Here is a 14,562-nt window from a genome sequence, read left to right on the forward strand (position 1 = left end):
AATAAATAAGCAAAATTTATAGGTGACAATCTATATGGTCTATTAAAAGCCAATCCAACTACCCTTTAAATTAATTATTCCCTCAACTCTCAACCGTTTCCTTTTTCATATTTATTTTTGTAGTCTTCAGCTACCTCTACACATTTTTTTCCTTTTCAATTTTAGACTCAAAACATTTTTAACCTTTTCCAACCTCATATGCTCCCATTTCTAATACATCAAAAACTTTACGTATTACTTTTATTTATTGATTTTCACTTTAACATTTATATAACTAGATTTACATCATACCATGTATACATGAGGAAGACGTTAGTTATTTTTAAATACTTCTTTTTTATTATATCTTGTAAGATTTTCTTTCAGTGATTGTTTTATAAATTATAACTTTAGAGTATTTAAATTTCAATGTTAAGCGTAGTATTGAGAGAATTTCAACATATAAGTTTAAATCAGTGGTGAGAATAGAAATTAGAAAAAATGGACTTTAATGTACGTGATTATGACATGGATATTTTGAAAAAAAAAAATCATAAACTTTGAAAGCATAGTTTCATCCTATATTAAAAAAAGAAAAGAAAAATAAAGGATTAACACGATTTGATGGAAATTAACATGAAACTATCATAACCACAAGTCTTTTCATGTGTTTAATAAGTACATTTGAATATAAAAACATAATAATAAACACTACTAGGAATTGAATTATGAATTTCATTGAGGAGGCTCCTAATAAATTCAATTCATTTATACCATTTAAAAAGAAAAAACAAAGAAAAACAATTTATTTGAAAAGACTTCAAGAAATGGATAATTGTGATGGAGAGTAATTTCGAACGAAATCCATGGTTGATAAACTTTTATTAGTGATAGACTCTATTGTTGCTAAACTCATATTAGCGATATGGTTTGTCATTGATAAACAACGAGATCTAGGGGTGAGCATAATAGACTGAAAAACTAAGGCGACAGACTAAACCGAAGTCGTCGGTCAGAAAATGAGAGGGTTCAATCGATGTTGGTTTCAGAAAGTTTCAAATCGAGAATTTCCGAAAAGTATTTATAAGTGTTAAACCAATCGACTGACCGATCTTTACTCATCGATATGAAGGTCAATTTGAACATTTACTAAACGTAAGTATGTCGGTTTTGTAAAAAAATTGACTCTTACCAACCGATGATCACCCATCTATATCTAAACTTGATTGCTATATATTTGCAACAAATGTCATATCCATAAGTGTTGTTGACACATGTTTTATAATTCATTAAAAATAATTTGAACAAAAAATATTAAAAAATAGGAATAAGATCTAGGTCAAGAGTTAGGGAAGAGAATTTTAACACTGAACTAACTATTGATATTGATATTATTTTAGTTCTTATACATATACATATTACATAAAGAGCATAAAATAATTAAATCTACGTGTGTTTGAAACCGTCTCAATCAAATAATAAAAATACAAATTGCATACAAACTTGACCCATTGACTCAAGTAGAAGACAAGAAAGTCAAGTGAGATAAAGGCATTAAAAACTCTATCTCTAAAAACAGAAAGGTGTATAGTCACAATATGATACACACTTATAGCTATGAACAAAAAGTGGGTTCTATATTCTAATAATAACTCAAAATTAAACAAGGCCTTTTTCTTTTCTTTTTTTCTTATTTAAATAATGTATGTGTGTGTGTGTGTGTATATATCAAATTATTATTGCCCATCTCCATGCTTCTTTAATTAATTTTTCACTTTCTGTTTCATAATTTTCCCTTTTTGTTTTTATCAATTATGATTTTGGATGTTATCTATATTATCATATCACTATATATTCGAACCATATATACACAATTATTTAATGGGTATAGTTTGAAAAATATATTGGTTATTACATATATACTTTCATAAAGTTAATTATTCTTAAAATAATAATCTTTTTAAAATAAAATAATTCTATACAAATATTAATATTTTGCTAGTAAGCACTTTTTCTTTTTTTTTACTTTGGTTGTTACTTTTTGGAAATTATAACCTATGGTAAATTTCTTTCGGTTATAAATTTATTGATTTGTGGAGATATATTTTTATTAATATTTTAAAAAATCGAATAAAATTTGAAAATTATATTTCATTTTTTTTGTTTTTGTTTATTATTTTGATTAAGAATTTTGGATGAAAAGAAATTGAAAGAAAATATGTTTAACTTAAAGAATTAAAATCTCATTTGATGAAAATTATATTTTGAAAATGAAGACAAAGTTTGAGAATTCGAAATTAAGGTAATTCAAAGAAGTGAAAACTGAAAAACAAACAAATAAAGATTTAAAAAATAAAATATTAATAAAACAACAAGGCCTAAAAGTTATTAAACAGTGTCTTAATTAACTTTGAATTTGTTAACTATAGCATTCAATGGTTTTAAATTGTGGTAATCACGTATGTAATTAGTAATTAATTAGATGTTAATCAATTACAATTGCAATAACCAATGTGTTTTTACTAAACTTTTTATTTTTTTTGAGTTAATTAAACTTCTAAATTTTGGTAAGTCTAATATTAGTTAAATAATTCATACATTATTAATTAATTTGTGTGAACTTTTTGAAACGTATGGACAAGTCTCATTCATATAAAATAATATTATGATTAATTAGGCAGTGGGTTATGGAAGTTTAATTAATTTTGAATATTATTAGGGTGTTTACAATAGAAAGGATATTGATTTGACTTCAAATCTTTAAAAAGCCATACACACAGTTGGGTCTTCTCATCTCACAACAGCAACTTAACATTTATAACAACTACAACAACAACCTGCCCATCACAAGATATTGATGTCTTCTTCTTCTTCTTCTTCCTCAAACACACAATATATTATATAAAAGAAGAGAGCATTTAACACACTCATCTAACTCCCCTCTCCCTATCCACCTCCCAACCAGCTCTTATAATACAGAATTAACTTTTATTTAATACTAATAAGTAAAAAGGAAAAACTCTTCCTCTTCTTTTATCAATTCAGTACTCTCTCCATTTTTCTCTAATTTATCAGTTTTCAAAAGGGGGGGAAGAAATGAGGAACCATGGATCTTCAATTTCGTATCACGAACATCGTGAAGAAGAAAACGAAGAACATGATAAGAAAAAGAGAAAGAATGATGAAGAAGAAGAAGAAGAAGATGGGAAAGAGATGAAGAAGAAGAAGAAGAAAGAAGAAAAAAATAATAAAGTAGCATTTTATAAGTTATTTGCATTTGCTGATTTTTATGATTATGTTCTAATGAGTATTGGTTCAATTGGAGCTTGTATCCATGGTGCTTCTGTTCCTGTCTTCTTCATTTTCTTTGGAAAACTCATTAATATTATTGGTATGGCTTATCTCTTCCCTGAGGCTGCTGCTCCCAAAGTTGCTAAGGTAATTATTCTAATCCTCTCTTCCTTTTAGGGTTTTCATTTGTTTTTTAAAATTGTGCTTGTTTTCATTTTTTTTTGGTGATATTTGAAAATTAAGCCTATAGTTTTAGTTTCTTTGTTTTGCTTTCATTTATTTTACAAATATTTTAGAAAACTAGGTTGAATTTTGAAAATGGCAGAAAATGAGGTTTTTAAAAACTCTTTCTTTTTTTTCTTTTTTAGAATTTGATTTATTATATATATATATATATTTGTTTATATAGAAACTAAAAAAAATGAAAAACCAAATTAGGATTATTTCATTATAATTTTGAAAAAAATAGTAGTGTTCATAAGTTCATTTTATTTATAAAGAAACTAAAATCTTATGATAACTTTATTTTTAAAAAAAATTAAGCCTACTTCGACCATCTTAATTTCTTACCATAATTTTAATCTTTTATTATAAGTAAAAAAAAAAAAAAAATTCTTAGTCAAGTTGTAAAAACAAAAATTAATTTTTAAAACCTAATTTGTTTTCTTCCAAATCTAAGCTTATATATACTAGTTTAAAATTTAGCAAAAAAATTAATATAAAAAGAGAAATTTTATATACATAATTTTCAAAAAACTATAAAACCAGAATTCAAAATAGTTACCAACGTTTGATCAAATATGATCCTTAATTATTATTTTGAGTTGGATAAGTGAAGATGTATCAATATTTTCCCTTTTGTGCAGTACTCTTTGGACTTTTTATATCTCAGTGTGGCAATACTATTTTCATCATGGGCAGGTATATATATTCATTAATTATTGCTATGTAAAACTATTAGTTGAGATGAACTACTAATTAATTGATTGATTGAAAAAAATGGGGAAAATAATGTAGAGGTGGCTTGTTGGATGCATAGTGGAGAAAGGCAAGCAGCAAAAATGAGAATGGCATACTTAAGATCAATGTTGAATCAAGATATTAGTCTCTTTGATACCGAAGCTTCTACTGGTGAAGTTATTGCTGCTATTACTAGTGACATTGTTGTTGTTCAAGATGCCATTTCTGAAAAAGTATGTATTTCTTCCATCTTCTCCACAAACCCTATTTCTCATTTTCTGATCTTCATCCCCATCTAAGTATTTTTGAATTAAATGACCGAGTTAGAGTATCTACCCACATTTTAATTAATTAGCCATTCAATAATTATAACAAAGTAGTTGGGGGAACATATTATTATTTCACATTCTATTTAATTTTGATATTTATATTTTGAAAAAATAGCTTAGTTTCTCTCAAGTTATAATTGATGAAATTCTACACCAACCATTACTGTTTTGGATTTTCCTCCACAAATGTTTTTTCTTTTCTTTTCTTTTCAAAATAGCTCTTCCTTATTAAATATATATATAAAATATTATAATTATGATTGCATGGCAATAATATTAAAGTTAATTTTGGAGAGGGGATGTATACATTTATTTATACAAATTTAATGCAATTACAAATGGCTGGAGAGTGTATTTATATTTGACATAAAAAATAAAGTAAGAGTTTTGAATGAATCTGACATTTCCTTTTTATTATGCTTTGATAAAAGGCTATGGAGTAAATGCAATGGTTGAGAACATTAAATAAGTCACCTCCTGTTTGGTAAGGCTATTTTATAGCCCTTTTCCACCTGAGTTTATTTCATTTTTTTTCTTCTAATACAACAATTACTAAAGAAAAGATTGAACCTTTCTTTCATATTTAAGAATTTAATTTTTCTAATAATTTAGGTAGTTTTTAAACTTTTCGAAAGTTAAGAAAATATTGCAACTTTAGAAGGAATAACAAAGAACAAGTTTCAAATACTTTTATTTTCACGTTAATCTAAACCCTCTTGGAAATGATATTTTTTATTAAAATAGTTCAATTGTTTGTAAATTTAGCTTTGTTCTATAAATGAATGGTGGGTTTTAACCCTAGTTTTAGTTGTTCATGCATTAAATTTTCTACAATTATTGCTATAATTCATCCATTAATATTGGGCCTTGAGTATTTATTATGTGCTTCCTCCCCAAACCCAACATTCGTTTTCTTACAAAGCTAATTATAAATTTAAGATGCAAAGAAATAAAGAAAACTGCTGATTCTTGAACTTTTTAATTGCATGGTATCATGACATTACAAAGCCAAAACTTATGTGTACTGTGTTATTTGAAGACCATAATGTTATTAGAAAACCATAATTAGTCTTATAACTTATAATTGTAAGCTTTTGTTTGTAATCTCTTTTCCCTGTTCTTCTATCTTGAATTAACGAATTGTAGTTAAGGTGGTTGATGAAATGCCTGAAAAGTTTTTGGGTTCTGCAGGTAGGGAACTTTTTGCATTACATAAGCCGGTTTATATCGGGATTTATCATTGGATTTGTGAGAGTATGGCAAATCAGTCTTGTCACATTATCTATTGTCCCTTTGATTGCACTTGCTGGTGGTCTTTATGCTTTTGTCACCATTGGTCTTATTGCCAAAGTAAGAAAATCCTATGTCAAGGCTGGTGAGATTGCTGAAGAGGTTAGCATTTTCTTTGATCTACTCATTTAGATGTTATAACCTTTAACTCATTAGCTTAAACTTTTAAATGAGCAAAAGTTGTTGAAACGTCTTTTACGTAGTGGATTATTCCCATGTTAATATTTGCCATTATGTGATGGAAGTAGAGGTTTTACTCGTCTTTTTTTTCTTTCTTTCTCTTCTGTTCTTTACCTTTCAGATTCTAGGAAATGTTAGAACAGTTCAAGCATTTGCTGGGGAAGAAAGGGCCGTAAATTTATACAAAGGAGCTCTCAAGAATACCTACAAATATGGTAGAAAAGCAGGGCTGGCTAAGGGGCTGGGCCTGGGATCAATGCATTGTGTCCTTTTCTTGTCATGGGCTCTGTTGGTTTGGTTTACCAGCATTGTTGTTCACAAGGGCATTGCCAATGGTGGAGACTCCTTCACCACAATGCTTAATGTTGTCATTTCTGGCTTGTAAGTCCAGTTTATCTCAATATCAGATTGTCTGTTAATTACACTCCATTGCCAATTTGAAGATTCGTTATTAATGGTTACATTGCCTCAGGTCACTTGGGCAGGCTGCACCAGACATTTCCGCCTTTGTTCGAGCAAAGGCAGCAGCCTATCCTATTTTTCAGATGATAGAGAGGAACACAGTAAGCAAAAGCAGCTCCAAAACTGGCTGGAAGCTGAATAAGCTTGATGGTTTTATTCAATTCAAGGATGTTAATTTCAGCTACCCATCTCGTCAGGATGTAATTATATTTAATAAGTTATCTCTTGACATTCCTGCTGGCAAGATTGTAGCTCTTGTAGGAGGAAGTGGATCAGGAAAGAGCACGGTGATATCTTTGATCGAACGATTCTATGAACCCCTTTCTGGAGAGATTCTACTAGATGGTCACAACATCAAGGATCTAGACCTCAAGTGGTTTAGGCAACAAATTGGTTTGGTCAATCAAGAACCTGCCCTCTTTGCTACAAGCATTAGGGAGAACATTTTATATGGAAAAGATGATGCTACCCTCGAGGACATCACACGTGCAGCAAAACTTTCTGAGGCTTTATCGTTTATAAACAATCTCCCTGAGAGATTTGAAACTCAGGTATGAATATGATTATCTAACTCTGAGAAATAACCATGAGAATTTAAGCTGACAAAGGTCAAAATCTTCAAAAAGAAACATTGCTGAAATAGTTGCTATTAGTTCATCTGATGGGAAATATTCTTGTCAAATGGTGATATTAAAATGTTTTGTTCTAGGTTGGTGAGAGAGGGGTCCAATTATCAGGGGGACAAAAACAAAGGATTGCAATATCCCGTGCGATCGTTAAGAATCCATCAATCTTGTTGTTGGATGAGGCAACAAGTGCACTAGATGCAGAATCTGAAAAGAGTGTTCAAGAGGCACTCGATCGTGTCATGGTTGGTCGAACGACTGTAGTAGTGGCTCATCGTCTATCTACCATAAGAAATGCAGATGTGATTGCTGTCGTTCAAGAGGGGAAGATAGTCGAAACCGGAAGCCATGATGAGCTCATTTCAAGGCCAGACAGTGTCTATGCATCGCTTGTCCAATTCCAAGAAACAGCATCTCTGCAACGACATCCCTCGATTGGACAGTTGGGTCGACCACCTAGGTATTTCAATCTCACTTTAGCATACATAAATCAAATTTTAGACACTTCAAAAAATCCATTTACTTCTTGTCTAACTGTCTTCAAATTTGGCCAACTTGTAGTATAAAGTACTCTCGAGAATTATCTCGCACTACAACGAGCTTTGGTGCAAGTTTTCGCTCTGAGAAAGAATCTCTTGGACGGATTGGAGTTGATGGAATGGAAATGGAGAAACCAAGGCATGTTTCAGCAAAAAGACTTTACTCCATGGTTGGACCGGATTGGATGTATGGCATTGTCGGCGTCATTGGAGCATTCGTTACAGGATCCCAGATGCCCCTGTTTGCTCTTGGGGTCTCTCAGGCTCTTGTTGCTTTTTACATGGACTGGGATACAACTCAACATGAGATCAAGAAAATTTCTTTGCTTTTCTGTGGCGGTGCAGTTTTAACTGTCATTTTTCATGCAGTTGAGCATCTTTGTTTCGGAATTATGGGAGAGCGACTAACTCTTCGAGTTCGAGAAATGATGTTCCACGGTATATTACAATCTAGAAATACGTGCCTTGTATTATTTTTCAATTCATTCATTTTCTCTAAGCAATTTTTGCTTGATTGCAGCTATTTTGAGGAACGAGATAGGATGGTTTGATGATATGAACAACACAAGTGCTATGCTTTCATCGCGTTTAGAAACTGATGCAACTTTATTACGAACTATCGTTGTCGACCGCTCTACAATTCTTCTGCAGAATCTAGCTTTGGTCGTTGCATCATTCATCATTGCTTTTATATTGAATTGGAGAATCACTCTAGTTGTCCTGGCCACTTATCCATTGATCATCAGTGGTCACATTAGCGAGGTTTTTTGTCAAGACTTGTCTAATTTACTTAATTCTTTACCCCGAATTTCAAATATTTCCTCATGAATCTGCTTTTTCCCATTGTCTTTTAGAAACTTTTTATGCAAGGCTATGGTGGAAATTTGAGCAAAGCATACCTGAAAGCCAATACACTGGCCGGTGAGGCAGTTGGCAACATTAGAACTGTTGCTGCATTTTGTTCAGAGGAGAAGGTCCTTGATCTATATGCTAAGGAGCTAGTTGAGCCCTCAAGACGTTCGCTTAAACGTGGACAGATTGCTGGAATATTCTATGGTGTCTCTCAATTTTTCATCTTTTCATCTTACGGTCTAGCCTTATGGTACGTAATTCAAGAACCTATTTTAGACTACTTGTCAATCCGAATTAGTTTCACAAATACTTCGACTATCTTATGCGTGTGCGGTTATGCAGGTACGGTTCAGTCTTGATGGGACATGGGCTTGCTAGCTTCAAGTCTGTTATGAAATCATTCATGGTTTTGATAGTAACTGCCTTAGCAATGGGTGAAACTTTGGCACTGGCTCCTGACCTTTTAAAGGGAAACCAAATGGTGGCATCAGTGTTTGAGGTGATGGATCGACAGACAGAGGTATCAGGCGATGTGGGTGAAGAGCTAAATGTGGTGGAGGGTACCATTGAGCTGAGGAATGTTGAGTTCGTCTATCCATCAAGACCAGATGTTATGATCTTCAAAGATTTCAATCTTAAAGTGAGAGCAGGCAAGAGTATAGCCTTAGTTGGCCAAAGCGGATCAGGAAAAAGCTCGGTTCTAGCTCTTATACTGCGATTTTACGATCCAATTGCTGGGAAGGTGATGATTGATGGTAAGTCTTCTCGATGATCTGCTCTCTTTTGATAGTCTTCAGTCTTCAGTCTCATCAAATTTTGTTTTGAACAACAGAGCTTCTCTTTATCTTGCAGGAAAAGATATTAAAAAACTGAAGCTCAAATCTCTCAGAAAGCACATTGGCCTCGTCCAACAAGAACCAGCTCTTTTCGCCACGTCAATTTACGAGAACATTCTTTATGGGAAAGAAGGAGCATCGGAAGCCGAAGTATTCGAAGCAGCAAAACTCGCCAATGCTCATAACTTCATCAGCGCTCTTCCTGAAGGCTACTCAACAAAAGTTGGTGAAAGAGGGATACAACTCTCTGGTGGGCAACGACAAAGGATTGCCATTGCAAGAGCAGTTCTGAAGAACCCAGAAATACTATTACTGGACGAAGCAACAAGTGCTCTCGATGTCGAATCGGAACGTGTGGTTCAACAAGCGTTAGACAGATTGATGATGAACAGAACAACTGTGGTGGTTGCACATAGGCTTTCCACCATTAAAAACTGTGATCAAATCTCAGTGATTCAAGATGGTAAAATAGTAGAACAAGGGACACATTCAAGCCTATCTGAGAACAAAAATGGAGCTTATTACAAGTTAATCAACATCCAACAACAGCAACAAAGACAGTGATATCATCATCATATATATATATGTTACATAGAACACAACCAACTGTTGTTAAAACATTTTCTATTGGGTGATCAATATTTCAGTTTTATTTTACACCCTCATATTTTATTTATTTATTAAACATTTATGTGTCCACTTTATGTACATTGAAGTGCTTGTTTATCTCTCATAATAAAAGGATAATACATAGCAGAGAATTGGCTTCCAAACACATCATACATATCATTGCCACTCACATTCTTTGTTTTCCCTTTCTGTTAACTCCATATTACGGAAATGCACACTTAAAAGTTCATTTAATATAATAGCCGTACACATGCACGTTCATAATTGAAGAATATGATGTTTGTAAATTTGGTTAAAGTTACGTTTGATTAAGTTTATCCTATTTTTTTAAAGAGTTAGGATATTGTGATAGCACATGTATTAACTTGAGAAATTCATAAAAAAGTTTATCCATCAATTTCGACGTCTAACTGATTTAGATTTAAATCAAAATTATTCTTATACCAGTGTAGATCTACTCTCATTCGAAATATTGAATCATAGTTAGTTAGAAATGATTGAATAGATTGGTTCTCATACTCTAAGTTAATTTCATTTAATGTCTCCATTATTCTTTTGTTATTTTATTCATGAAATTAGTTGCAATATTTGATGGATCATTTTCTTTTTAATTTGTGAAAATTTTTAGCAATCATTTAAAATATAATACCAAAATAAAATATTTACGTCAATAATCAACTCATAATTTTTCTTAAATATTAAATTTGTGTTTCGGTGGCTATTATTGATAAAAACTATAATTAGTAGTTGTTACCGATGATAGCAATGGATGACCAATTTCTCAACTTGTGATCGATACCCTTGATAAATATTTTGCCTTTTTCTTTTACAATTACCTTTTAATTATGAATCGTTCACTCTCTTATTTTATTTATTTAATTTTCACTTGGCCGCGGACAGAAAAAAGACAAAAATATGTGAAGTAAAAAACTAAGATAAAACAAACTTACCCAATAAATCATAGACTTTTTCAATAATTATATCTTTTTTTAAAAATTAAACGACACGTAAGTGTTCCATTATCATACACTCTGAATAAAAAATATTGATAGACACTAATAATTTGATGTTAAAATCTATTTAGTAATGGACATTATATAAATATTTTATCAATATATATCTACAGTAAATTATGAATTTTTGTGAATATTTTTTTATTCATTTTGCTATATTTAAAACAACTATATTTTTATCTTTTCCTTTAAGCACACACAAAAATCTAACTCGTGTTAGCTTTATTAATTTTGTACTATACACAATATTTTGTATTTATTATAATCATTAACTAAATGTACCAAAAAAATATTAAAATACATCATAATTTTTTTCTAACACTTTTAAAAAAAAATGTAATAACACACTTAAATAAAAAAAATGGTAAGCTCAAAGGTCATTAAATAATTAGATAAAATCTTATAAATTCAAGAAATTCAAAGTTTTACGAAAAAAAAAAAATTGACAAACTATTTACGCTTTATAAAACAGAATCACTAACTATGACGAGTAAACATAGATGGATTTTAGCTACATAGAACTTTTACTCTTCCACGTTAGGTTTTTTCTTTGTCAAAGTTTCATATTATTTAATTTGACAAAAAATCCAAATTCCTAACAAGGAAGCCATTTAATATTTTTGTAATAAACTAAAAGGGAACATATAACTTGGGTAAAATCCACCTAACAATTAATCTGATCTTCTTCATAACAACTTATGTATTTTAATTATGGTTAAGATTTACAATTCACTTACATATACAATTGTTGTCAAATGGTAATGGAATAGGATAGTCAAGGAAGGCATTAATATATAATGATGTAAGAAAAAGGTTTATTTTCTTTTGTCATTTTTCTCACTGTCTCTATGTATGTTGCTTCCTTGTTTCAACCAAATGAAATTTATATAACCATTAAATAAAAACTATACATTATAAATTTAAAATAAAGTATAATATAATGATGTTATTCACCCTCCATGACCTGCATGTATTCACTACAGCTTTATCTAATTATGAATAAATTAATAAGTCAATACCAACTGAGATTATGTCAAAGATTTAAGGAGGGTTTCATACACACATATATATGTATGTACTTTATGATTATATTAAATATTTCTCCAGGGATTATATATCTTGTGTTTTTGTAACTTTCATTTTTCAATTTATGATAAGAAAAACAAAAAGTTATTTCCCAAAACTCTTCAATGGATAAGTAAAAAAATTGTGGGTATGTTTGCTTGTTCCTTAACTATGGCTAATTTTTAATTAAAGTCTTAATTTTACAGAAAAGATGATAAAAATATTTATGTTAATTTAGATATATTTTTAAAAAATATATATTAATACAAAAAATTATAATATTTAGATTGGGGAATATTTATTTCATATTATTTTATATTTTTTATCATTAAAATTAATGCCATATTATTGATGTTTTATTTACTTTTTTACATGACATCATTGAATTCTTTGTAGGAAAAATTGAACTAATTCTAATGTTGAGATTAATAATTCATAGTTGAGGTGAATTGGAGTATGTTTATGTTGGCTACCTAATAAGTATTTGACAAAGAAAAAAAACTAAAGTATTCCATCCTATACTTAAGTGATTAATTTCATTCTCAAATTAAGAATGGAAAATGCTAAACAAAATAAAAATGGGAAGTTTACGAAACAAAATATGACTTCTAGATATTATTCCATCATTGTTTTATTCATTTTCTAGAAGTTTTCAATCAAAGCACTTTGGACCTGAAATATATAATTTCTGCTAAGAATATAGTTTGACTTTTGTGTTTTAAAAAAGTGCTATAATCTAAAAAGAAAGAACATTATTATTAAACTATATTGAGGAAGTATTGATGGATAAATGGGAAGCAATTAAATGCTTCATTAAATTAAGTAATTTGGCAGTTGAAGGTTTGAAATTTGAAGTACAAATGGGATATGTTTATAACTTCAATTCTACACAGTTTGGTAAGTGTTTGGTATAAGAGATTTAATTAATTGAAAGAAAAAAAAAAGTATGAAGTCTTGACATAAGTAATTGATAAATATATATTAATCATACATAAACATATGTCTCAAAATTAAGTATATATTTCTCAAATATTCCTAGGAATTGAATACCATGCACTCTAATGTATATATGATAATTAAATTTCCTATCTCTCTTTTTGATTTTTATGATAGTTTAGGGCAGTTAGAGGGAGTGAATAATGATAATAATTGCAATGAATATAATTTTAAAAGTGTGATTTTAGAATTAGAAATAGAGATATAGATTCTTTCTTGATGGCTGGATGAGTATAATCATAAAGTGACAAATTTGATGACTTTTGCAGTGAGGCCATTCTTACTCTATTTTTCTTTTTCTTTTTAATAAAATCAAGAAAAAAATTACTATCAATCGTAAAATCGAAGAAAATATTTACTAAGTATACGTTGCCTGACTTGTATCACAATGTCTATCGTCTAATTTAAAGGTTTATAAATGTTTATCGTTGATAGAATATGAAATTTTGCTATATTTTATAAATATTATAGTTAATTAAATTGCATCTAAAATCAATTTATTCTCTTTAAAACTCATAATTATATTGATTGATTGAATAATTAATTCTATTTCTCCAACACTCCATTTGTATTAAGAAAAATTAATTCTATTACTATTACAAGAGATTAAAAGGATCATAACTCTAGTGATACCTTCTTAAAACGAGAATTGTTAAAAATAGTAAATTTGATAAACTATTTACAACATATATAATAATGATAGAGTAGGATATCTTAACGAATTGGGTTATATTAATTCACGCATACGTTAAAGAACGATATAGTTAATTAACGGTTTATAATAATTAAATAGAAGAAAAACAGTATTAAATCATCTCCATAGATAAAGTTGTAAAATGTTTAATTTATTTAAAGGATTGCCAAATCCCATTTGTTTTGTGTTCCTAATAAAGTAGTCAAAATGTACTGTTGAAACCATAGGGATGGTTAAAAATTAAAATAGTTGATTTCATGTCCCAAAATTGTTCAACATTATTTTATTTCTTTTCTTTCTCCTTTCATTAAAATAACAATAGTGAATAATAAAAGAAGAAAAACCAAAGGGTGTGTTCTTCCTTAGGAAGGTAGTGATTGAGAGGTAGATGTAAAAATCATATCAACTCATTCCAAAAATTTTAATCTACTTTGGATTTGGATAACTATTAGGTTGACACATGTATTGTTTATTACATACCTTTTTATTTTTTTAGTTATAGGATTTGAATATTTTGTACCCATTATAATTTATATAATATACTATTTGATTTTTATGATCAAGATATTGTTTTTCTTTTTCTAATTATATAGTTTTTCAAGAAATATGAATCCGATATTTTTATTATATAACAAATATGATAAAAGATAGAAAAATAAAAACAATATATCACTTATATCACTAATAAAGTAAATATAGTAGAAATAATAAACATCATTTTAACTTATTTGAAATAATTAGTTAATTGTGGAAATTTTTTCTTTCTGAGAATTAACTTTTTCTTTTTGGATATCAAATGTGGAAATACAGTTGTTTGTGG

At 29.4% G+C, this 14,562-nt stretch overlaps 1 protein-coding gene across 1 annotated transcript; it reads left to right on the forward strand.

The window, feature by feature from the left end:
• The first annotated feature begins 2,905 nt into the window (after positions 1-2,905).
• LOC101219304 (ABC transporter B family member 2) lies at positions 2,906-10,119 on the forward strand. The gene is made up of 12 exons (XM_011654341.2): positions 2,906-3,417; positions 4,137-4,191; positions 4,288-4,463; positions 5,751-5,951; positions 6,151-6,410; positions 6,502-7,042; positions 7,201-7,577; positions 7,679-8,094; positions 8,177-8,418; positions 8,511-8,758; positions 8,851-9,263; positions 9,361-10,119. Exons 1-12 carry the CDS (start codon positions 3,076-3,078, stop codon positions 9,906-9,908), a joined length of 3,819 nt encoding a protein of 1,272 aa, XP_011652643.1. The 5' UTR covers positions 2,906-3,075; the 3' UTR covers positions 9,909-10,119.
• The last annotated feature ends 4,443 nt before the right edge of the window (positions 10,120-14,562 follow it).

This window comes from Cucumis sativus, chromosome 3 (genome assembly GCF_000004075.3).
Source record: "Cucumis sativus cultivar 9930 chromosome 3, Cucumber_9930_V3, whole genome shotgun sequence".
Lineage (NCBI taxonomy): Eukaryota > Viridiplantae > Streptophyta > Magnoliopsida > Cucurbitales > Cucurbitaceae > Cucumis > Cucumis sativus.